At 39.6% G+C, this 25,972-nt stretch overlaps 2 protein-coding genes across 6 annotated transcripts in view; one reads left to right on the top strand and one right to left on the bottom strand.

The window, feature by feature from the left end:
* Window positions 1-18: 18 nt before the first annotated feature.
* On the bottom strand, window positions 19-13,953 carry LOC138971567 (protein lin-7 homolog C-like). 2 transcript variants are annotated; one of them, XM_070344329.1, is made up of 7 exons: window positions 13,756-13,953; window positions 10,030-10,071; window positions 8,262-8,410; window positions 7,117-7,326; window positions 6,671-6,725; window positions 5,035-5,195; window positions 19-1,935 (listed from the first exon to the last, which is right to left on the bottom strand). In XM_070344329.1, the coding sequence occupies exons 1-6, from the start codon at window positions 13,790-13,792 to the stop codon at window positions 5,080-5,082; spliced, it is 609 nt and encodes a 202-aa protein (XP_070200430.1). In that variant the 5' UTR covers window positions 13,793-13,953; the 3' UTR covers window positions 19-1,935; window positions 5,035-5,079. The 2 variants fall into 2 exon arrangements, with proteins under 2 accessions (XP_070200430.1, XP_070200431.1); XM_070344330.1 differs by lacking the exon at window positions 5,035-5,195 and having other exon boundaries at window positions 13,756-13,925.
* Window positions 13,954-14,006: 53 nt separating this feature from the next.
* LOC138971565 (mediator of RNA polymerase II transcription subunit 25-like) overlaps window positions 14,007-25,972 on the top strand; it is a 57,311-nt gene continuing 45,345 nt past the window's right edge. For 2 of the 4 annotated variants that reach the window (XM_070344326.1, XM_070344324.1), the window contains exons 1-4: window positions 14,007-14,302; window positions 23,521-23,566; window positions 24,833-24,957; window positions 25,358-25,456. In XM_070344326.1, the coding sequence (XP_070200427.1) occupies window positions 14,178-14,302; window positions 23,521-23,566; window positions 24,833-24,957; window positions 25,358-25,456 (395 nt within the window). In that variant the 5' untranslated portion in view covers window positions 14,007-14,177. The remainder of the gene's footprint in view (window positions 14,303-23,520; window positions 23,567-24,832; window positions 24,958-25,357; window positions 25,457-25,972) is intronic. The other 2 variants (XM_070344325.1, XM_070344323.1) reach the window with 1 other exon arrangement.

Raw genomic sequence — 25,972 nt, 5'->3', positions numbered from 1 at the left:
ATAAGTGCAAGACACCGCTTGAAGGTTAGATCAAGTGTATTCAACATAATAAGTTCAACCTATACCCCACCCCAAAAAAATCAATAACAAAAACAAAAAAGTTCATAAAACATATCAAGCACATGAAGAACAATTCACAATCAGTAGCTATCACAACCCTAGGAAGTCATAAAAAGAAATGCACAACACAGATGACGAACTAGACTAGAGCACATTAAAACTCTGGTAGCCTTTCTTTTGTAATGTACCAAAAAGCAAGCATCTGGATCATGGATGATTATATAGATATAATATACCTTCCTCGTTTAACAATACAGCAACCTGTTGCTGTCTTCTCTTTTGTTTGTTTGTTTATTTGTTGCTTAACGTCCAGCCGACTACGCAGAGCCATATCAGGACGAGGAAGGGGGGGATGAAGGGGGCCACTTGTCAAGCGATTCCTGTTTACAAATGCACTAACCCATTACTTGTGTCCCAGCAGGCTTTAGTAAAACTAAATTAATACCTACTGGAAGATTACCAGTTTCCAGTATGTTAAAATAGGCTTAACCTATCTACTGCTGGACTTACATCAGAACACTAACAGATTAAACTATACATGAATCGCGAGAAAAGCGGCAAGAGAAGAGATTTTTGGAAAAAATACAGGTGAATGAGCAAGAAGGCAGAAAAAAGAAAAGAATTCATGAAGAAAAAGAGAGCATGACAGGAAAGAGGAACCAAAAATCTACCTAACAGCAAACTAGAAAGCTCCTGCGGTTCCAAAAACAGGAGGGGCCTTTAATTTCATAACCGCAGTGCCCCACTGCGGGAGTCTTCTCTTTTCATCACTCATAATTTTACAACATTATGGACCTGCCTTGCAAAAATTCACAAAAGACAGAAAAAAAAGAGAAAAAAACCCAAATAAAAACACCATTAAACAATGCTAAATGAAACAATCACTCCAGATGACAAGCAAACTTGTGCAGGCAGAAGGACAAACAGCATGAATACAGTATGTATACACATGGAAAGATCTGGAACAAAATAGCCCCAATCCCTCTCCCATCCTATCCCTTCAAATCAATATATGCAGTACCTACTTAAGTATGGAGGACTGGTTTGTGTATGAGAACATAAAAATGTTGAATGTATGAATAATAATAATAATTAATATACATGTCTATTGAATCTTGTACATCGATAATAAGTGCTACTGAATTACAGAGAGGATTCTACTACTCTCCATCTTTCATTATACTTTATATGACATTTTTTGGTAGATGAGAACCACCAACTCAAGTCACAGTCTACTCAATCTTTCATGATACTTGATATGAACAAATTTTCTAACTGAGAACCAACAACTTATTTCATAGTCTAGAACAAGTGTGTCTGAAAGCTGAAGAATGCCATCAAAATATCAAAACACTGTGCTACGTTTCACTGACCACACTTGTTCACATCAATACAGAAAATAATACAGTGGTACCTGTGACATGAGGCCCCTCTGATGAGAGCTAGGACACCTCCCAATACAGGACGCCCTCTGTAGACCCTTTGTCGACTATTCTGACTGAAATATACCTGTCATGACAGTCCACCTGCAATGCAAGGACACTTTTGGTCTGGAGGGTGTCCCTTCATCACAGGTACCACTGTACCATCTTGCTGATGAAACCTTAAATCAATGAAATCATTTTCAACCGGATGTTGGCAGTGTGTGGATCGATCTCCATCTTCGTCCCAAATATCTTTCATTCTCATTCAAAGTCTGAGCATGTACACATATTCTAAAAACAAGTAAAAACTCAGGTAAAAACTGTCCGGTCATGATGGTCAAGGACGCTGCTTAAGGTCCTGCCTGCCTCCGGCTGTTTTTCTGGCGCTCAAATCTTGCTTCCATTTCTTCCAGAATCTCTGGTGTGTAGCGAACGATCAGCTTCACCGATCCTGAAAAACAGAAATGGTCCTTAAATCTCACGCTCCATCTTGTCAGTGTTACTTCACACAGGAATGTCAGGTGGTTCTACTGAAACTTCCAATAACCATGTGGAATCTTGGGGTTTAAAGCCTTTGATAGTATAGAGTTTCAGGGAGACGGTTTCTTGTGACGTTTTTGCAAAACATTTTCTAGCTCCTTGGCAAAACCAGTGCGTACATATATACAGTGGAACCCCCCCTTTTAAGACCCCCTCCTTTTCAAGACCTTCATTTCTTGGACTTTCTGTTCATAACCGCTGTAAATTTGCTCCAGTTTAAGACTCCTTCCTTTTCAAGGCCTGATTTCACAGATTTTTGGAGGTCTTTTCTTTATTTAATGTTTAACGTCGTTTTCAACCACGAAGGTTATATCGCGACGGGGAAAGGGGGGAGATGGGATAGAGCCACTTGTCAATTGTTTCTTGTTCACAAAAGCACTAATAAAACAAGAAGGGCAAAGCCCATACGACTCACATGCTTTACACATTTTTCCTACCAAAATACATGTGACCTTGACCCAAGGTCAAGGTCATCCAGGGTCATGCAACACAAAGCTGTTAATTCAAGACATAGGAAGTACAATGGTGCTTATTGGCTCTTTCTACCATGAGATATGGTCACTTTTAGTGGTTCACTACCTTATTTTGGTCACATTTCATAAGGGTCAAAGTGACCTTGACCTTGATCATATGTGACCAAATGTGTCTCATGATGAAAGCATAACATGTGCCCCACATAATTTTTAAGTTTGAAACAGTTATCTTCCATAGTTCAGGGTCAAGGTCACTTCAAAATATGTATACAATCCAACTTTGAAGAGCTCCTGTGACCTTGACCTTGAAGCAAGGTAAACCAAACTGGTATCAAAAGATGGGGCTTACTTTGCCCTATATATCATATATAGGTGAGGTATTCAATCTCAAAAACTTCAGAGAAAATGGGAAAAATGTGAAAAATAGCTGTTTTTTAGGCAACATTTATGGCCCCTGCGACCTTGACCTTGAAGCAAGGTCAAGATGCTATGTATGTTTTTTGGGGCCTTGTCATCATACACCATCTTGCCAAATTTGGTACTGATAGACTGAATAGTGTCCAAGAAATATCCAACGTTAAAGTTTTCCGGACGGATGGACGGACGTCCGGACGGACGTCCGGACGGACGAACGACTCGGGTGAGTACATAGACTCACTTTTGCTTCGCATGTGAGTCAAAAATTGCTCCAGGGGCTTGCAACGTAGTACAATATATTACCTTACTGGGAGAATGCAAGCTTTCAGTACAAAGGACTTAACATTTCTTACATACTGCTTGACTAAAATCTTTACAAACATTGACTATATTCTATACAAGAAACACTTAACAAGGGTAAAAGGAGAAACAGAATCCGTTAGTCGCCTCTTACAACATGCTGGGGAGCATCGGGTAAATTCTTCCCCCTAACCCGCGGGGGTTTTTGGAGATCTTAAAGGGGGGTTCCACTGTATCTTATTTGCAGCCTGCAGGCTGTTAAAGACAGATGTCGGATGAAGACACTGGTGTGTGGGTGTGAATCTTGCTGTCATGTGTGCATCTCATTATCATTGTATCTGTTAATTCACCAAGATGTACAGAATAGCTCTGTCATTCCAGGTTTCTAGATTTACTAGCAAGTAACATATCAACTGAATGCTTCATGCAGTGTTTTCATACAATAACAACAAGAAGACATGCAAGTACAGTAGAACCCGCATTTCAGACCCCCCCCCCCCCCCCCCCCAGGGTACCCCCTATGTAAGACCTAGCTCTTTCAGATTTTCTGTTCACAATGCTGTAAATTTACTTCCATTTTAAGACTCCATCCTGTATATTGAAGCAAATGATGACGACAGCACTCTGCTATGAGCATCAATTTGAACGAGTCATAATTATACTGTACTGTCTCGGGAAACAGGTTAGAACCTTGCACACATCTCTGACAACGGCATTTACATGGCTGCAAACAGAGGCTGCAGCACAAAAGTATGATGCAGTAAGGAAGTTAGTAACTGAAGCTCGGAGGTCAGGCTCAATGCAAAATTTCACATCAACATCACTAACAGTCATCACGACCCCTGGAAGCAGTTTGTCAACATGAAGCACCGAGGGGCACAATCAGGCAAGCATATTCTCAAATCCCCACTCTAACCCAAAATACTTTTGCTCTTTCAAAAGATTTATGAGGAGGGAAAAAAATTATCACATAACACAGAACAGTGACCCACTTAAATGCAACTGCTAGGGGATAGTAAACAAGAGGGATAGGGAACAACTCTGTCAAGTCAACATCTAGAAAGAAGAAAGGATGGAGGTTGGTTGTGTAGGGTAAAATTAGTAAATAGTAAACACTGATACAGGTAACTGCAGTCCAGGATGTGTGTGTGTGTTGGTATGTCATTGTGTGTGTATGTGTGTGTGTGTGTCTGTGTGTGTGTGTGTATGTGTGTATGTGTGTGTGTATGTATGTCAGTGTGTGTGTGTGTGTGTGTCAGTGTGTGTGTGTGTATGTATGTCAGTGTGTGTGTGTGTGTGTATGTCAGTGTGTGTGTGTGTGTGTGTGTGTATGTATGTCAGTGTGTGTGTGTGTGTGTGCCGCGCATGCGCATCATCACTATATTATAATTAATATCTTGCTAAATCGCCTCGCCACGCAAACAAACATAAGTATGCTGCTGAGAAATGATCCAGTCATACAAAAGAAAAAGACAAGTGAGCAATCTGAAGGGTATGGTGCTGTAGGAAAGGGGAAAATTAATGTCCACAAAGCTAACAATGCTGTCTGACTGCAAGACCACATGTGGAACTCATGCTCAACCGTAACTCAGGACAAACAACTCAACAACAAACAACATGTAGCCTTCTCGAGAAAATTCAGCCCGACAATCACGGAACAAAAATTGCAGGAGAAAAACACACTTCAAACATGCTGCAAGACAACAGAACTCTCACTGTCTCAACTAGAGCAAAAAACAACAAAATCAGCCAGCAAAACTTGAACAAAGTCACTGCAAATCATGCTGCCATTCTGAAGACAAGATACAACAACTTCTCACAGGCGTGGGAAAACCCAGCAAATGTAGAAGCAGCACCACAGAAAATTAGCTGTGGTGCTTGGTGGAACCAAGTCTTTTTCCAGTCGCCCGCTGCTTTTCGAAGCGCGCCTCCATTTCCTCAAGAACCCGAGGAGTATAACGCACCACCAACTTCACAGAGCCTGTGGGGGTGAACCAGTAAGACGGGTTTGATATAATTGGGGGTAGGCGTACAGAAAAATGGACTTGAGAGTGTTTGAGCAGGGAGGGACCTTGGGGGTGGGGGGGGGGGGGGGGAAGAGAGATGTGTGTGGCTTGGGGGCGCTAAACATTCTGTCATAAAGAACAAAATCCACGGTTAGTTTTTCTTTAAAAGTTATCCAGGCATGGGAATTGTCCGCCGAACGGCGGATTTCCGCCGATTTTTTTTTTTGTTCCGCCGAAAATGCAAAAGTGTCCGCCGAAAAAATAAAGGGGGGAGGCACACAAAAAAAGCACCGGTTACTTTGGCCTTTGCGCAAAAGCCCGCGAAAACTTTCCGTACTTTGTTCACGCATTGTTACCGCCCGCCTCAGTTATTGAACTTTTATGTTTGAAAGTAAACCAGATTGCACAGATTGTGTTACAAATTACATTGTCCTGTTTGTCTCAACAGATCAAATTTTTTTTTAATTTAAACCATATAATACATGTATATATTTTTTTTCTTCAAAAAAGCAAAAATTGGTACATTTTTGTACTAAAAACTCTGATTCTAAAAACAGAATTTAATGGCAAACTTGGAGCTCAGATGACACCAGATTGCACCATCTGGGTTCTTTGGAGAAAAATTTTTCCGGGGGGGCATGCCCCCGGACCCCCCTAGTAAGGCTAGGCGCTTCGCGCCGTCGACTTGACGCTTCGCGTCTTCAGTTATAAATTTTCCGCCTTTTTTACAATTTTCAATTCCCATGCCTGGTTATCTCTGAATCTGTGATCAAATGAAAATCAGTATGCTTGTAAATTTACTAACATGATATATGTATAAAAGTTTGTAAGGTAGACTTTCTTCAGGTCCAGCCCAATGGTAGTTTTGTAACACTAACAGTCATCGTCTAAATACTTCCAAAAAGTACAGAAAGAAATGAGCAATGAAGTGACAAAATCAGAAATAATGTATACTGTGAAATATTAGACGCATGTATACAGTGTTGTTCCCAGGCCTTGGTCTTCGGTCTTTGACGAGAACTTTTTTGATCTGACACATTGTCCCATAGTTTTGACAGCTAGGAACTTTGCTCCTTAAAATATTTTCAATGCAGGTCCAGCTCTTTTCCCCTGAGTCTGGGAACAACACTGTGCGTATATACAGTCGAACCTGTTTCTAATGACCACCCAATGGACTGACCAAAAGTGGTCATAAAAGACAGTTGGTCACTATTGAAAGGTGAATTATATAGAGAAAAAAAAGACCCTTATCAGGGAACCTTTCAGTTGGTTCCAATGAACAGGTGATCGTTATCAAGAGGTGGTCGCTAGGCCAGGTTAAGTTCAACTGTATATATACATATACAAAGGTAGATAGGCCATACATAATCATTCACAATACAATCCAGTGAAATGAAGATTTGCCCCAAAAGTTGACTAAGACCTGACAAAACAACAAAGGATACCCTACCATGAGCCAGTTTCAGCAGCTCCACAGCTTTCTCGTGGTATTCTCCTTCCACCGACTGAAAACACACACAGAAAATGACTCTGTTTAGAAGATAATTGATCAATGAGTAAACAGGTGTACAACTGAAAAGGGGGGTGGTCTAACAATGGGGGTTCTAATCTAGTCTCCATCCTCCAACTTCAAGCGCTTTTGATCTCTAAAGGGAGCTTTTCTTCTCCCCAACAGAACTGTCAGTTCATATCAGAGAATAAAATACAATTTTTATGACAATGAAATTACTGTTCAAAACATTAAAATAACTGTTAAAAAAAAAAAAAAAAAAGTCTTACAAGACAGTCTTTAAAGGCAAGTAAATTTACTGTATCTGTTTCCTCCCAGCTCTTTCTCACTCTCAACCAATCCCCCCCCCCTCCATCCCCTCTGTGGCAGAAAAAAAAGCAACTGACCACTCCATTGACAGACAAGAGCTGGTCGCCGCGCTTCAGGCAGTTGAGACGATCAGCCACACCCCCTGGGATGATGCGAGAGATGTAGATGGGTGAACTCTGTTCCTTGCCGCCCATGACGTTGAAGCCTAGCCCCTCCTCTGTCTTCGGCAGCTCCACCACTCGAGGGTGTGCGTGGCCCTCGCTGGCTGCGAAAGCTGCCACTGTGGCCTAGAAAAGTCATGAAACTGTTTTGACACACAGCGATAACTCTATTCTAAAACTTTAAAAAATCTGAAAAAAGTAGGTCTTTAAAAAAAGGGATCTTCTAACAGAGGTAAATTTATTGACACTATGAAGAAAAGGTCTGAAAAAATAGAGGGAGTCTTAAAGTAGAGGCTCTTCAACCAGGTTAAAAACGTACATTCTCAAACATAGTTTTCCACCAAAAGATAGTATGTAGTTCTTTGTGCTGTAACTTTTCTCTCAGAAATCATTCAATAAGAATATGTATTTGGACCTTCTGGACACGTCCTACACTTTTATTATGGTGCAGCAATGTTATCTTCTATGACAAACAGAAAAAAAGCATCATTTTCTGCTTTGGAAGTGTAACAGTTACACTGCCCAATTTTCAAAAAGGGACATACATTCCAAGTCTTGAATGGTTTCTAATATTGAAAGAAATAGCAAATATTTAGTATAATATATATTTTTGAAAGATATTGGGCCATATTGAGCGGACACAGCATAACATACACATCATTGAGTTCTTCGCTGCGATTGCTGGTTTGAAATGGTCAACCAGTTGTCATCGTTTGACCCACTCAAGTGGGGTGCAACTCTTCCACAATGCTTGAGAATCCTGACAGGAGTTACTTCTGGAAAACACCTATTGGTACCTTTTGATGAACAGAGCTTTCATGGGAGAGCTCCCCACGAAAAAAATGTTAAGGTTGTGTATAGAATTTATAAAGTTCTACAAGCCGAGGACCTACAGCAAAAAACTTTGCAAGAATGGATATATCCATTATAATATCCATTTATTAATGATTTCTTTACTTTTCGTTTCAAATCTTTGCCACTGAATCCAATGCTAACATCACGTACCCAAAATGCTTAGCTTTGCCTTCAAGATGGCTGCAAACATAGTCTGATACACCTACCTTTGCAGTGGCATTTGCGCGAACTTCAGGACTGCCACTGACATCTACTGTCTCATAGATATTTTCGTACACCTCTCGCACCGCATGGAGAAAGTCGCTTGTCAGAATTCTCTGCAGAGCCTGCAGCTTGGGGGTTGGAAAGTCGCCACCTGCACAGAACACGATCAAATATAGACCTCGATATTAACATTTGGCTGCAAAGGTGTGATGAAGAGGTTATAAGCCAAACGGCCATTTCCCGTGAACACTTCAACCCCCACTCTCAGTAAAACTTTTCACTTTTCAGGCAGCAGCAACCCTAAAGAGGTTATACTTATAGCAGTTCTTAGCACGTCTTTTTCCATTTCACAGCATTATACTGAGGTTAGGCCAAAAAAAAAAAAGTCTGTTTACGGTAACATAGGCCAAAAAAATAGGGTCGGTAGGTCGGGATTTTTTTCCCCCCCAAAAAACCATATTTTTACGTTATTTTGCAAAAAAAACCAAAAGATTTTTTTTTCTCTCCCCCAAATGCCCAAAAAAAGTCTAGGGTCGCGCGAAAAAAATAGGGTCGGTCGGGTTACCGTAAACAGACTATTCTTTTTTTTTGGCCTTATCAATATCAACGACCCGATAACTTTCATCTTTTGTTCTCTATTCTCACCCAAAATGAACAAGGGAACAAGAAGGGCAAAGCCCATATGACTCACATGCTTGACCTTTACATGACCTTGACCTTCAGCTAAACCTAGCAATGACATCATACACTAAGAACTGCTTTACACATTTTTCCTACCAAAATACATGTGACCTTGACCCAAGGTCAAGGTCATCCAAGGTCATGCAACACAAAGCTGTTAATTCAAGACATAGGAAGTACAATGGTGCTTATTGGCTCTTTCTACCATGAGATATGGTCACTTTTAGTTGTTCACTACCTTATTTTGGTCACATTTCATAAGGGTCAAAGTGACCTTGACCTTGATCATATGTGACCAAATGTGTCTCATGATGAAAGCATAACATGTGCCCCACATAATTTTTAAGTTTGAAACAGTTATCTTCCATAGTTCAGGGTCAAGGTCACTTCAAAATATGTATACAATCCAACTTTGAAGAGCTCCTGTGACCTTGACCTTGAAGCAAGGTAAACCAAACTGGTATCAAAAGATGGGGCTTACTTTGCCCTATATATCATATATAGGTGAGGTATTGAATCTCAAAAACTTCAGAGAAAATGTGAAAAATGTGAAAAATAGCTGTTTTTTAGACAACATTTAAGGCCCCTGCGACCTTGACCTTGAAGCAAGGTCAAGATGCTATGTATGTTTTTTGGGGCCTTGTCATCATACACCATCTTGCCAAATTTGGTACTGATAGACTGAATAGTGTCCAAGAAATATCCAACGTTAAAGTTTTCCGGACGGACGGACGGACGGACGCCGGGACGGACGGACGGACGACTCGGGTGAGTACATAGACTCACTTTTGCTTCGCATGTGAGTCAAAAATAACATTTCAACATTTGGCAGAATATTACTTGACACATGGTTCTTCTTCTTCTGCGCTCGTGGGCTGAAACTCCCACGTACACTCAAGTTTTTGCACAAGTGGATTTTTACGTGTATGACCGTTTTTACCTTGAAACTGGAAAGTGCACTGATATTTTAAAACTGACAATACTTGGAAAATGTTTACAAAACAAAACAAAAATAAAAAATTATGCTTCACTGCCTAATATAGGTTGTTTACATTATGATTAAATTATACTTAATATAAGGGTACTCACTTTTCTGAAGAATGTCCAGCAACTCAGATGCTCTCTTGATATCTAGAAAATACAAAAGAAATGGTTTCTTTACAAATTATTATGCTAAGAAGAATTAATAACATTACCTTAATTTTTGCTATAAAATAAAAAGCACAACTTTCATCAAAAGTACACTGTCAAGGCTCTTCTTACTATACTAGGTCTGGCAACTATTATTTTGGTCAGAGCAGCTGATGTATGCGACTTTAGCCTCCAGGACTGGTATACAGGACACCTTGTTAGAGACTCTTGACCGCATGTCGGCGCTGTAAGTTGCCCTTACTGCCATTCATGAAACCCAGTTACGGCCCGCCAAAGTCACACGACGGCAGTAAAGTTACAAGACCTCCCTCTCTCTGCTACAAACACTTATGGCGTACGTGATACAGTATTGGCGTTAACCGGTAATTACCAGTATTTTACCGGTTGAAATGAGAAAATACCAAAAAATAATGGGCTGCCGGTATAACCTACCGGTTGATTTTTAGAACTACTTTTTTTTTTTGCTGGTAAAACAACAAAACCAGTACTCTGAGTTGGACTCTTACTGGTTCCAATGACCAGTCTACCTTTTTTTTCTGGATAGTTTTCATCATAAACGTTTGTGTACCAGTTTGAAAAATTATTAGCGCCATCACTGGTGATACCGCCAGTATTCTATTGATGTTTGGATAGCTGTGTCCACATACATGTGGTCTTATGCAATGAAGCGCCTCGCTGACCATGCATCTCTCGATTTCCTTTGACAGGGGTGTATGTGCGCATGCTTACACTACAGAGCAAGAAGCGAGGTAACAATCTTGATAGCTAAAGATGTTCTAACTTAGTGAAATGAATAGCAGTTAAAATCAGAATCTAGAGCCATTTGATTCCACTAAAAGTCAAAAGGAGATTGCCGCTAACACCACTTCAAATGTCCTACTACTTTTGAATACCGTCTCAGCTTTTCATCTGACACACAGAAACTGGGCTCTGGTCTGCAATTGGAAAATCTGACGCGCTTGTGTTACAAGTTTATACTTATAGTGTCATGCAGCTTGTGCAAGTCAAGCAAGGAAACTTCGCTGCGCAGTGCAAGAAAGGCAGAAATAGAAAGTCAGTGAGCAGTTAAAACACACTACTTGACACAATCAGAAGAATGGAGATGACAATGGACAAATGACAGAAATCTAGCAGCTCGTGCATTTGCACCTGCCGTGCTCCTGTATGCCAATGTGACAGGGAGACTGTTTGACTGAGCTTTGCTTCCAAAGGTGATTGTTGTGTTCCAACATTCAGTTACAGTTACACCAACATAACCCAACATAATGTCTTAACGACACCTCTTAATGAGTCTTATGAGTCTTAATCGCCCAAGTCCCAAGAGGTGGTTGCCTTGTTTTTCCTGGTTTCCATCCAAAACCCATTTCTCGCCACAAGCTAATGCCTCTAGGAAGCACAGCTACATCACTTTGCTTATGAAAACCTTGCTTGTTTCTACAAGTACAACTATGTTTCAAGGTACAAACTATTTCATAATCATAATATTAATAATGTCTTGCCTCAAGCTTCATGAAACACATTTAGTAATTGAGTAAACACAGGTCTCCGAGTCTGAAGCATTATTCATTTTATCGTGCCCCTTACTCATTGAAAATGAATGAAATCAATGAAATTGAAAAGCAGATAAGGCTGCAGGCACATGTGTATGACAATTCTTGCAGTTGGAGATCAAATTATTATTATAATATTACTGTCCAAACGCACCAAGAATCCGTTCACACCTGTAGACAATTAGGCCTAAAAAAAAATAGGTGTGGTTACGGTAACCCGACCTACCCTATTTTTAGGGGCTGACCCTATAACTTTTGATTACATTTGTCAAAAAAAATGTGAGCTTGGGAACGACAGTTACGGTACACATGCACTTTTGTGCATCCGTGTGAACTCGTGGTACCTCTGTGCTATTAAGGATTCAAACCGGTACTATCGGGGATCCATTAAGGTTTCCGAGACTGAGTTTCATTTCTATTAAATTGGTCTCGCGGAAGAACCGATTCTAAAATTTGCATAGGTAAAACGATCGCTTTTTTGGTACAAGCCTCTGGAGTAAATTTTGTGATTAATGTCTTTGTGAACAAGAAACAATTGACAGGTGGCTTTATTCCATCTCCTTTTTTCCTCCGCCGCGATGTAAATTTGAATAGTTGAAAGTGACGTTAGACACTAACTAAAGAAAGTGGGGCTGCCCGACACCCCTCGAGTTGAATATGTGTTAATCTTGTGACACCGGCGCGCAGGATGTGGACGCTAAAACTGTGTTTTTGATTGGAATCTTTGAGGGAAGAAGACGTGTATTTTGTGCGTGTTTTTGATGCCGTTGTGTGACATGTCTGTCACGGGCTGCAATCTTTTCGGGATGTGAGAATTCTTTTGCTGGTAGGTTAATACAATTTTCTTTCTGTAAATGGGTAAGCAGTGAGAAGAATAGTATGCTGCTTGGGGAAAGGATTTATTTGAATGTTCAAGTAGATTGTTTTGTGAGTTGGAATGTTTGGGAAGACTTTTGTTTGTTGAATGCTTTAGAAAACCGTTGTTTGAGAGAACGGTATTGTAGGCATGTTATTTGGTAGGAATGATGTGTTTTGTTGTTCAACGAGTTAGCTTGTGGTAGTTGAAATTGTTGATTTGTTTACGTATGCTTACGGCGTGCATTCTGTGGTTTGCAGGATGGTGGAGCGTGCGACGGGGTTCTTTTTAGACAAGTCTTTTCTTTTTAGACAGGTCTTTTCTTTCTAGAGGGGTCTTTTCTTTCTAGAGGGGTCTAGTTAGATTCAGGTCTTTCTTTTTTTAGTGGGGCGTAGATTTGTTTTCGTAGACTAGATTTCGTTAGAGGGGAGCAGTTAGTTTTAGTGGAGAGATTTTGGTCAGGTTTTGTTAGAGTTTTTGTAGATTTGGTTTTTTTTGAAGAATTGTTTTTAGGTTGCTTTTTTAGATTTCGTTTGTTTTAGATTAGAGTCTCATTGTGGTTTTTTTGGATTAAAGTTGAGAGTGAGGATTTAGAGTAGAGTGTAGTTTGGGGGAAGGATTTAGTGTGTTTTTAAAGGGTAGCTTTAGAGGGAGAATTTAGAATGTAGTTTTAGAGTGAAGAGTTGAGAGCATTGTTTTTTTGGAGTTGTTTAGTCCTATACATTGAAAGTTTTGTATTTGAAAGTAAACCCCCGTTATCCCACACATTCCCCATTTCATCGTATGGAATAAAAGAACCTGGTTAATATAACTTGTGTCGTTTGCTTGAGTGTTTGGGCTCGGTAAGAAAGAGTAAAGTAAATTGGCACTCGGTTACAAAAACAAAAAAACCCCAAGAGAACGAGTGCAGAAAACGCAATGAAAGCGAAAGCGCCCGAGTCGCACACTTATTTCCCCGTCAAGTAGGTTTAATTTGTACACATTAGAAAAAAAAGTAAAAAAAAAAAAAGTGATTGCCTACCTTCCTACCCTATTTTGGGGGGCTTTGTTACCGTAACCACACCTATTTTTTTGTGTGGCCTTATTCAAGTTATTGAATTTATGCAACCCCGAAACACATTCTGGATCTGGATGTTTACGTTGCAGGGCATGCGCATTACAGATACACACACACGAGCACATACATAGACACAGTTGTAGCTCTATTATTAACCAAGCAATAACTCTCGCGGAGAATGCACAAATCACGAAACAAACCTTTCTCAAGCGTCAAAGGCTCACTGACCGTCGCCATTTTGGATGCTACAGGACTTCCGCATTGATAAAATATTTGTCTTTTTTTCGATAATAAAACATTCACATCCAAGCAAAAGAAGCAGATTTGACCTATGCTCAATTGGATGACCGCTTTTTAAATAACTGTTTGAATAAAAGGAAAAAAGTCTAAAGTTGTCTGTTTCACATTTTACCGGAAGTGTACTTTACCTACTTTAGTGTCATTAGTACACTTCCGGCAAATGAAATAGAACTAGGAAGGAACAGGATACTGCTGTACCAGCTGTTACTGTTTTCGGTTCAGGATTTTCCCATTATATACACAACAGGGGAAGTTCATATATGAACTGGCGAAACAAGATCATCACACAGCAGTGTCTTTAGCTGCATTCTAACCAAGCAAAATGGTTGTTGCAAACACGAAGGAGGGAGAAAAAGTGTACGATGTTGTTCTTGCGGTGGAAAGCACGGCCAATCTTGTACCTTACATGGATCTTCTCATGAAGTCCTACGTCATACCATCTCTTGAGTAAGTGTATCACACGTTTTATTCTTCACGTTATTTGACGTCTTGAAAGTTCGCAAGGCCTAGGATATGATATGCCCATTCCTACTACTACCAATCACTTCTGATTAAAAAAGAGCAGTATCGAGCCTGAGTTCTGTCATTTGATTTGATGTCACCATTCATGTGTACCCGCCCATGGACCATGGTGGGCCTGACTGTCAGATAGGCTCTCCAAAACGTGTCCAGGTTTTTTTGTCAGCTTACCTGGCGACTATCTCTTTTGTTCCTTCACCCGCCAGCTCTCAATGTCAGTAACACTCAAGAATCGCTGCTCAAGTACAACTGTACATGTATGCAATCTACAGAACTCCATACAGCCATACTACTACTACTGTACTAGCTACTAATACTACACAAACAGGAATCTGGCCTTGCTCATAGTGGAGATTATATTATAAGGTCAAAGTCAGCATCTGCAACTCGCAGTTTGTAACAGTAGGTGCATCTCTAGAGGGCGGGAAAATAGCTCAGTCGGTAGCGGCGCTGGCTTCAAAACTAGTTGTCGCTATCGGTGTGGGTTCGATTACCACATTCGACGAGGGATTTATTTCCCAGGGTCAACTTCGTGCAGACTCTCCTTGGTGTCTGAACACTGATAAAGAACCCAAGTTGACAGCGAAAGTCTCAGGGCTTTGAGTTTGAAACATGAATACACGCATGCAGGGGGAAAAAAAAGGAGGGTAGCGCCGTATACTGTATGGCAGCTCGCTTCCCCCAGGGAGAAAGCAGCCCGAATTTCCATGAGCTAACCTCACAGTCAGGACTATATATGGTCAAGAGTACAACAGAGCGTCGAGTGCCTGTATCACGAGTTGGTCACAAAACTAGCCTTGTAAAGGCAACCATTCTACATGCACCTCAATTAAACCTGTTCTAATCTGTTCAAAATAAGTTGATTTCAATATGCATGTCTTCTTGTGTTCAAATCTGTGTCTGTTGAGTTATATATCTGTGGATTAGTTCGAAAAAGTCGGTTGTCGGCGAAACGCGAAACGTGACACAATTCACACACTACACTTTGAAGCTGCATGTTCGCTTTACCAGAGACAATTTGAAACTGAATCAATCATATCATGTTATGAAAGACAAAACAGTTCAATGCAGGTTTACTGTCAGGACGAACGAATGACCGGCGATGTGTATAATTGCGTTCAAAGGACGGCTGCTTGCGCGTAACCGTCGCGTTAGTTTTTCGTACCGAGTTCGTCTTCATTTTAACAACGAGTTGGAAGTCTCGCGTAGGTGGGAAACAGCATGATTAAAAGCTTCTGTCGCTGCCTTCATTTCGGCATAGGACTTTAAGCGGTTTCTTGATTCCACTCTACATAGCAGTCCAAGGGAAAAATAATTGAAAACCGCGTAAATGTTATGTTACGCGCATGCAACAAAAAACGATCACTCACCAGGACGTGAACGAGATTTTGCGTAAGCGGCGGCCATTTTGAATATTGTTTACAAAAGAGCTGGTCACATGCTGTTTTGGTCGAAGCATTGATGGATCATTGTGGCGAAAAAGCATGAGGTAAGTTTTGCTGTTTATGGTTACGTTCATGCAGTTTTGTCAGTAAAAGACATGAAATGCAAGCAAAGTGACCAAAATACATTATCATTTTTATGAACAACGGCATGAACGTGAAAACAGTGTTAGCAGGGGTTATCTTAGTCGCATTTGGAATTGTGGAAAATGTTTGTTGATTTGTTATGAGCACATGTTTGTGAGTGACCATGCTTACTTTTGGTGTTACTGTTTTTAATGTTACATGCGTGAATATTTTTGCTTTAGGAGAATGATTTTTACATGTTTTTTAGCGAGAAGACCAATTTTGGATGTAGTGTTGTGAGATCTCGAAGGATTAAAAAAAATTGTTACGACTTACCATTTTTTTACCATCTTGACGCGTGATTGTAACTTAACACGAAAGTACATATCGTTAACGTTACGTACAAGCAAGTGCTGCATTCATTTTAGATCGGGGAAATTTTAAAGGAAAACAAATATGCAATAATCTGAACATTTGCATTCTCGATGAATGTGGATGGCCCTGGTACGATCTTAAACCCAAGTTTGAATGTTCTGTTCGTACGTAACCTAACGCAATCACAGTGACAACATGCCCGTGTAAAGTTACATGCTAACTATCACCTTGTTGATGGAAACTGAATCTGCAAGTACCTGTCTGATTTTTCAAGATGATGCGTTTTGAATGGCGATCTTTAACTTCAGTTTGTGTTTTCGCCTGCACAAGGGATGTTTTAGTGATATATGTGTTTGTATGTAACTTTACTCCATAAAGAGTGGTGTTAAGTTACACTCATGTATTTTTCATCACACACGTTTGGTATAGCAAAATCTATTGAATAGGAGCTTTTTAATACAAATGAATTGTTTGCTTCATGGTAACATTTGAATTATAATTGTGCATTATGTTACATGCAGTAAAAATGTGCATGCAAGTAACTTAACACGACAAATGCATGTTATGTACCTGCAGTCATACTGACATTTTCAAATGGCATTGCTAAGATGAACTCAGGATTTCATTGACTGGTTCAATCCCACTTTGAAAGGTGACTGGATGGAAACAGTCAACAATTTTGCTTTTCAAACTGTTTAATGCTTCAAAATAGATTAAAGGTGTTTGCATGTAACATGACACCATAGGTTTTGTGTAAAGTTACTTTCAAACGTATCTTGAAGAATTTCACATTTTTGTGCACACTAATTGCACACTATAATGTTCAAAGAGTGGATCATTTAGTACAAGCATTTTTTTAAACATGTGTTTGAATGTCACATAACACAAACATAATCATAGACTAAGGGATTATTCGGTGTTAAGTTACATGTATGAGTACAAATTGCCGTCAACATAGTTTATTATCTTTTCTTTCTTTTCTGTGGATGCTTTTTCTTTAAGGCTGCTTAACAACCAAGATATGGTTCAATGCAGGTCAACAAACAAACAAAAACCCACTTAATCTATTGCTTGAATGTAACTTTACTCGGTAAAAACAAAAATTCACAAAGAAGGTGAGTGTTTTCAGACTAAGAGTGAATAATTATGTATTAGGATGAGTTTTAACAGTATGTGTTTGAATCACAATGTAACATAACACACACATGATCAACAGCATTAGGAATGCTATTTCAGGACACAAAAAAGTTTGTTTCATCGGTCCAGCATTTAATGGTTTTTTAAATTTTCTTCCTTCCCTGGACACTATCAACTGAGACAACATCCAGTGAAGTTTGCAGAACAGAGTGGTGTGGACTCAGCTGACAATACTGTGACCTGCATTTCCAGGGGTAAGAGTACAAGGACTTCAATACATTCAGGAAGAAATTGTGAGAATTGAGGCACTGGGGATTTATTTTTTTTGTTTGTTTCAGTACCGATGATACTAGTTTTTGTTTAAATGTACACGAATATATTAACATGCATGGTAATTTATGTTTAATTCAATCAAATTGATGATTTTCATGAGATTAGTTATGTGGAACTGGTACGCTTTGAATATCACCTCGGAATTTCTTGTTATTTTGTGTTGCAGATTCAAGCCCTCATTGGTGATGGTGCAGAAGTACATTTCCTGAAGAAACAGCGTGAAAGCAAACAGACTTCTATGTGTAGCCCTTTGTTCCCATGCACTAAGATTTCTGAAGCTGTACTGTTGTCATGTATTTGTTTAGCATGAGGTCAACCAGCCCAGATGCATTCCCTCCATAATAAAAAAAAAACAATAAAAAATAATACGAGTGGGTGGAACGCTGTTTTGTTAATATTTCAAAACTGTCATTGATTATCATGTATGCAGAGGCTCTTCTATTCCATCTGTCAGTGCCACATCTGTGGTTAGCAGCTTCATGTTTGTTTTTGAGTTCATGTTGTGCTGTTGTCTAGTTACAATCTGAAAGATAGGAAAGGCTGGTTGGTAGCAAAGTTTGGTTGGTAGGACATTTTTGGTTGTTGCCCAATGTTTTGTCTAACATTTGCTGTTTTGTTTGAGTATTTCTCTTTTGATTACTAAGGTGTAGCTGCAGTAATAACAAAAGTTGAATGGATATGTTTGCCTTTCCCTTATTCGGGATATTTTGTTTGTTGCCTAAAACTGGCTCTGAATCCACTTAAATTCAATTATTTCACTGTCTTAAGCACTCAATAGGTCATTCAATATTAAGAGAATGTTTTCTTCAATTACTAGTACGATTTAAGCGATTAAGAGGCTGTACAGTGAAACCCGGCTATATTGAAGTAGGCTATATTGAAATCCCGGCTATATTGAAGAATTTTTCAGGTCCCGGCTGAAGCTCTACTTTTTCTTTGTTAAAAAATGTTGGCTACATTGAAGTCGGCTATATTGAAATCCCGGCTATATTGAAACAAAAATTCAGCCCACGGGACGTTTTTACCTGGCTATATTAAATGTTTGCTCCAAAGATTTGTTTAAGGTTTTTTTTTTTTTTTTTTAAGAACAATGACTGCGCGGGCGCCGAATGATATGACACGCCTCTGTCAGCGCAATCAGTTGAGGAAGGGGAGAGGCCAGATCAGCATCAACTTTCGAGTCAGGAGGTTTTTGATAACATTACAGTCTAACAATGCCGCGGGCCTCTGACAGCTACGCCATGTCGTCTTGTGGTGCGTAGATCTCCCCGACTTAATTTCTGTTGTTCATGCGAGTAGTTTCCCTTTGTACACTAGCAAAAATGGCTGCAAAACAAACAAGTCGCGTAAGGCGAAATAACAACATTTAGTCAAGCTGTCGAACTCACAGAATGAAACTGAACGCACTGCATTTTTTTCACAATGACCGTAGTCCGCCGCTCGTACAAAAGGCAGTGAAATTAACGAGCCTGTTTAGCGCGGTAGTGGTTGGGCTGTGCTGCAAAGCACGCTTTTCTGTACCTCTCTTCGCTTTAACTTTCTGAGCGTGTTTTTAATCCAAACATATCATATCTATATGTTTTTGGAATCAGGAACCGACAAGGAATAAGATGAAATTGTTTTTAAATCGATTTCGGAAATTTAATTTTAATCATAATTTTTATATTTTTCATTTTTAGAGCTTGTTTTTAATCCGAATATAACATATTTATATGTTTCTGGAATCAGAAAATGATGAAGACTAAGATAAAAGTAAATTTGGATCATTTTATATAAAAAAATTTAATTACAATTTTCGAATTTTTAATGACCAAAGTCATTAATTAATTTGTAAGCCTCCAAGCTGAAATGCAATACCAAAGTCCAGCCTTTGTTGAAGATTGCTTGACTAAAATTTCAATCAATTTGATTGAAAAATGAGGGTGTGACAGTGCCGCCTCAACTTTTACAAAAAGTCGGATATGACGTCATCAAAGACATTTATCCAAAAAATGAAAAAAAAGTCTGGGGATATCATACCCAGGAACTCTCATGTCAAATTTCATAAATATCGGTCCAGTAGTTCACTCTGAATCGCTCTACACACACGCACAGACAAACAGAAACACACACACACACACACACACACACACACACACACACACACACACACACACACACACACAAACACCACGACCCTCGTCTTGATTCCCCCTCTATGTTAAAACATTTAGTCAAAACTTGACTAAATGTAAAAAGGGTGAGTCTGACAATTAAAAGAAAAATCGAGCTTATTCAGAAGCTGGAAACTGGCTGCAAAAAAAGAAAGGAAGTAGCTGAGGAATATGGAATGTGTGTTTGTGTGTGTAAGGGAGGGGGGCGTGCGTGTGTGTGAGTGTGTGTCCGTGTGTGTGTGTGTGCAGAAAAAAAGCAAGGAGGCTCGAAGAACAACAGCCAACAGGTGAAAGATTAATGGGAATATATCTCACATCAAACGCAATGTGTGGACACGGAAATAAGAACGTATAGTGAAAAAAAGTTCGGTTATATTGAATTTCTGAAGGAACAAGGAGGGAAATTCAATATAACCGAGAATGGCCTATATTGAAGTTCCGGCTATATTGAAGGTCTTCCCGGGTCCCGTGCCACTTCAATATAGCCGGGTTTCACTGTATAACAATTATTTCACCTTCAAATAGCACTAGTTGGTGTAAAGTTACTTGCATACGTCTTTTCTTGTTATTTATTCTTTCCCTTTATCACTTGGACTCACATTTTTGGATGTGAAATATGTTTATATCTATGTATTTACTTGTAGAACATTTAATTCTGGATGGATTTCTTTTTCTGGTGAAAAATGGGTAAGAAAAAGGATAGGTCACAGTGTTATGTTACATGCATGTATTGCTAGGTTTTCTATTTTATACATTAAAACGAGTAAAACAATTGTTGGGATACTTTAACCTTAATTAATACTTTAACTGAAGTATTTCATACCTTGACAATGTAGGAGCCTTTAATACAGTACATTTACTTAGTCATTTTACCTTGAAATTAGGAACGCCTGATGTTGTAAATGCATGGTGCATTATAACATAATTCAGAAATTGGAAAAATGAACTTTTTCTTCTTACAATTAAATATAAAGATAAGGCTTAACATATTTGAAGACTTTTTGTTTGTTTATTTTACTTAAATATGTTACTTTTTTAACATTGTGAGTCAAATGTTCTGCTTTGTGTAAAGTTACGTACATGCAACAGTTACATGCAGTTTTCAATACTGTATCAGACTAGAACACTGTTGTTATGATTTAATCATTGAAAGTACACTTGTAGCAGGCTGTTAAAGTTAAATAAAGACCTGGAATTAAACTGGATTTGTTTTAAGTTGATGTTGATTGAAAGGGTCACGGTGTTACCGTTACATGCAAACCAAATACATTTTCTTCAAATACTACTCAGTAAATAGCCCATTTGAAATTTCTTTTGGTAGGAAGTATCAAGATAACTATATGCTCCAATTTAAGTAAAAAAGATTGTTTTATGACAAAATTATATTTGTCATGCTCATGTCACAGAGACTGGACACTATTCTGTACTCTTGACCATATATGAATCTTATCCTTAGGCCTAAAAAAAAAATAGGTGTGGTTACGGTAACCCAACCGACCCTATTTTTAGGGGCCGACCCTATTTTTTTTTTTACATTTGTCAAAAAAACCAAAAAAACCCCAACAAACAAACAAGAAAACGAGTGCAGAAAACGCAATGAAAGCGAAAGCGCTCGAGTCGCACACTTATTTCCCTGTCAAGTAGGTTTAATTTGTACACATTAGAAAAAAAAGTTTAAAAAAAAAAAGTGATTGCCTACCTTCCTACCCTATTTTTTGTGGTTATGTTACCTTAACCACACCTATTTTTTTTTTTTTGTGCCTTATCCTAAACGGTCATGTTGGTATATATGGTACGGTGTAGTAATTAACTTAGGCCCCCCCAAAAAAAAGGTCTGTTTACGGTAACATAGGCCCAAAAAATAGGGTCGGTAGGTCGGGATTTTTTTTTTTTTTTTTTTTTTCCAAAAAACCATGTTTTTACGTTATTTTGTCAAAAAAACAAGATTTTTTTTTTTTTCCCAAATGCCAAAAAAAAGTCTAGGGTCGCGCGAAAAAACTAGGGTCGGTCGGGTTACAGACCTATTTTTTTTGTTTTGCCTTATTAAGGCCCGAAATTGTGGTGACATTTCTGGGCCAGTTGGAATTGTATTGTCAAGTTCCAAATCATGCTCCATGGTGTAAGACCAAGAATAAATAGCCCAGTGTTTAATTGTGTAGGACAGGATGTAGGCTTGGTGTAGGAAGTGGGTGTTCTCATGTTAGTAAGAGTTTGATTGGCTTGCACATGGATCATGTACGTTGACCCACATGAGTCTCTGTGTATACTGTTGTAAAATTCACTGATGATAACCCCCACCCCCACCCTTTTTAAAACAACAACAACCGTGAATGGTTTGTATGGTCAAAATAAAATGCCTTTTTTTCTCATCTTCTCTTCTTCATATATGGCATCTTCGTGCAAACTCATTTTTTTTACAAATTGACCCTTCTGCTTCTGATCCTTGACATTACTGTCTTCTGCACATTCCTATTTCTCCATCCCAGCATCTATACGACTAGTGTCTGTCTGTCTGTCTGTTCGCGATGCACGGCCAAAGTTCTCGGTGGATCTTTTTCAAATTTGGACACCGTATTCAGCTACACCCCGGACACAACCTCATCGATGAGATATTTCAACACGTGCTCTCTCAGCGCGCAGCGCTGTGCGCGCTGAACCGATTTGTTGTTGTTGTTGTTGTCGGGATCTACTACCAGTAACTCTTCCTTATCTTCTCCAGTGTTTTCAGCCGCGATTATCTCCCTTCCTCCGTGTGGCGTCAATCCATATTCCCGTTACTACGTTACTATTTTTAGAAGGTCACTGCACGTTACTATTTTTAGAAGGTCTCCAGTGTTTTGCGCGTTTATCTCCTTTACTTCGTGCGCCGGCAAAGCCGGCGTACACCCGGCAGAGCCGGGTCCCAGGCACAGCCTGGTATTCGGCTTTACTTCTTCTCGGCGAAGCCAATACCCAGCAAAGCCGGTACCCGGCGAAGCGGGTAATCATCTAGTCTATATATATATATACGACTAGTGTCTGTCTGTCTGTCTGTTTGCGATGCACGGCCAAAGTTCTCGGTGGATCTTTTTCAAATTTGGACACCGTATTCAGCTACACCCCGGACACAACCTCATCGATGAGATATTTCAACACGTGCTCTCAGCGCCCAGCGCTGTGCGCGCTGAACCGATTTTGTTGTTGTTGTTGTTGTTGTTGTCGGGATCCACTACCAGTAACTCTTCCTTATCTTCTCCAGTGTTTTCAGCCGCGATTATCTCCCTTCCTCCGTGTGGCGTCAATCCATATTCCCGTTACTACGTTACTATTTTTAGAAGGTCACTGCACGTTACTATTTTTAGAAGGTCTCCAGTGTTTTGCGCGTTTATCTCCTTTCCTTCGTGCGCCGGCGAAGCCGGCGACTTCTTCCCGGCGAAGCCTGTACCCGGCAAAGCGGGTAATCATCTAGTATATAATAAAGGATAAGGTTAACGTAATTGAAGACAAGTGTTTTAACCTTCTCCTGCAAAATATGCTGGAACTGTTTCAATACACAATGACTAAACAGTTATATTATTATTATTATTATTGATGGTAGTTTGGTACATATGTATTTATTTTTGTTTTTATTAATATTATAATTTTGTATACATGTGTGCAGAAACTTCAACAATGGTCCACCAGATCCTGTGGATTATGGCATTGATGTAAGATTTCTCCCTTCATATTAATTTGTAAACCTGAAAGCAGAACCTGGTTACCTTACTTTTTTTTATATTATTTGTTTGGTGCTATCACATTTTTAGAGTTTCTGTATACATGTAAAACAAAAAGCAAAGTGCCTTTGCGCACATAAGGGGATTACAAATGCAGACATTTTCACATACATGTGTCCGTGTCACAAAAGGCATTACCACAACCACTCTGTATATTTTTGTCATTCTCGTGCATAACATACACATACAGTATCCAAGGGCGGATCAATTCACTTTGGAGGGGGGGGTTACAAAATGACTGCGAAGATACAAGTTGACGGCGCCTAAGCCTCTAGGGGGGTCCGGGGGCATGTGCCCCCAAAAATTTTTTTTATCCAAAGAAGCAAAATAGAGCTATCTGGTGCATCCTCTGATCCTGAGCCAATAAATTACCTCTTTTTTTGGGGGGTGGGGGGTTACGTAACCCGTGTAACCCTCCCCCAGATCCGCCCTTGGTATCAGAGTAAGGTGTTCATCCCTATCGCAGGATAAACTGCCGATCGGCAGCATCGAAACTGTTCCGGATGTTGTGAAAACCTTGTCCGAGGTAAAGGGGCTCTTACTCTTCAGTTCTAGACCCCTGAAAATCCTGACAGAGTTATTTTCAAAAATCGTATAGGAGTTAGTAATAGAAGCTGCTCCTGCGCAGGGTATAGCACATAGGAAACATCCATCTCTTCATTTTGGCCGGAATTTGTGAATAAAGCCGATGGGCGTTTACAAGGTACTTTGCAGTACTTACAGAGTATAATACCTCGGTGACAGTCAATGTTTACTCATGAGTAAAATGCATACACAATTGAAGGATATAGGATTAGTTTTCTAAATTGCATTAATAATTACCATGTTGAGAGCTTGCATTTCCCTAATGCTGGCTGGGTTGTTCCTTAGTGCACTCCAAGCATTTTTCCTTGTTAATGTTTTAATCATTTAATTTCTACACCACCATCACCCCCCTCCCCCAAACGCACACCCTGTTTTTCTTTGAACTAGTCAACCGTAAAACAAACTGACCCATTGATTTTGAAAGTGACACATTGATTTTATACACGACCAGGTATCTAATCTTTCACATTATTGATTGATTATTAATTATATTTTGATTAATCTTTTTGTGTGATTCAACTCAACTTGCTTGCAATTTTTTCATTTGTGTATGTTTGTATTTCAGTTCAGCTGTTGCTGCTAGTGTTACTGTTCGTGTTGTGTCTGTTTCAGTACTGCTGTACGCTGTATGATGTCGTAACGTTCCATGCCGGAGACATCGCTCCAGCACCGGCAGCCACCTGTACCTTGCCGACCAACAGCATTCATGAAGTCATTACACACCTAGAGAAATTGGAGTGTGTTATTTTCATTCTCTGTGTTGTCTCTGTGTGTTTTTGACTATCAGTATCACTGACTGTATCAGTGTATGTGTGTGATTGTTCATAGGTATGATTTGTGTAGTGTGACTAAATCTGTGTTTGTGTGTGTGTCTGTGTAACATTTACTCTGTGTGTGTGTGTGTGTGTTGATATTACCTGTATGTGTGTGTGTGTGTCACTATCATGTGATTTCAATGTGTGTATGTTGTTGTGTGTGTTCAATAAAATTCAGCACTAAACATTCACAACACCAAGCAATACCAAACATTGATGATTTTGTCGTTTTAGAATTATTTATATATATTTTTTTTAATTTTATTTTAATGAACCCAACGATTCTATAAATTGTATAATGACTCGTTTGCTTGTGTTTCAGTTTGGTTGGAGGTGCCGGCCAGAGTAGCAGTCACATTGCTGAGGGTCTCAGCACTGCTTTGCAGGTCTTTGACGATTTCAAGAAAGTGCGCCATTCTGGGTATGTAGTTCTGTTGTTATTTCACCCCCCTGATCAGGACTTTATTCTTTTTGAGAGCCCGCTTTTTGTCTGGATTGTCTGTTCATAGGCTTCGCAAGCTGGCAATGGTTCATGATGGAATGTCTCATAGGTAAAGATTGCTGCAGCTAAGTCATGTTTATCTGTGACAGCGTAGTGGTAAGACATCGGCCTCCTAATCAGAAGGTCGTGAGTTCAAATCCGAGCTGCTGGCGCCTTGTGGGTTCAGGGTGGAGATTTTTCCGATCTCCCAGGTCAACTTATGTGCAAACCTGCTAGTGCCTTGTTCCCCTTCGTGTGTACATGCAAGCACAAGACCAAGTGCGCAAGGAAAAGATCCTGTAATCCATGTGGGTTATACTTATAGAAACACGAAAATACCCAGCATGTTTACTCCGAAAGTGGTGTATGGCTGCCTAAATGGTGGGGTAAAAACGGTCAAACACGTAAAGGCCGTGGGAGTTTCAGCCCATGAACGAACAAATAAACAAACTAACT

The sequence above is a fragment of the Littorina saxatilis genome, linkage group LG7 (assembly GCF_037325665.1).
Source record: "Littorina saxatilis isolate snail1 linkage group LG7, US_GU_Lsax_2.0, whole genome shotgun sequence".
NCBI classification, from domain to species: Eukaryota; Metazoa; Mollusca; class Gastropoda; order Littorinimorpha; family Littorinidae; genus Littorina; species Littorina saxatilis.
This window is presented reverse-complemented; position numbering and strand designations above follow the sequence as displayed.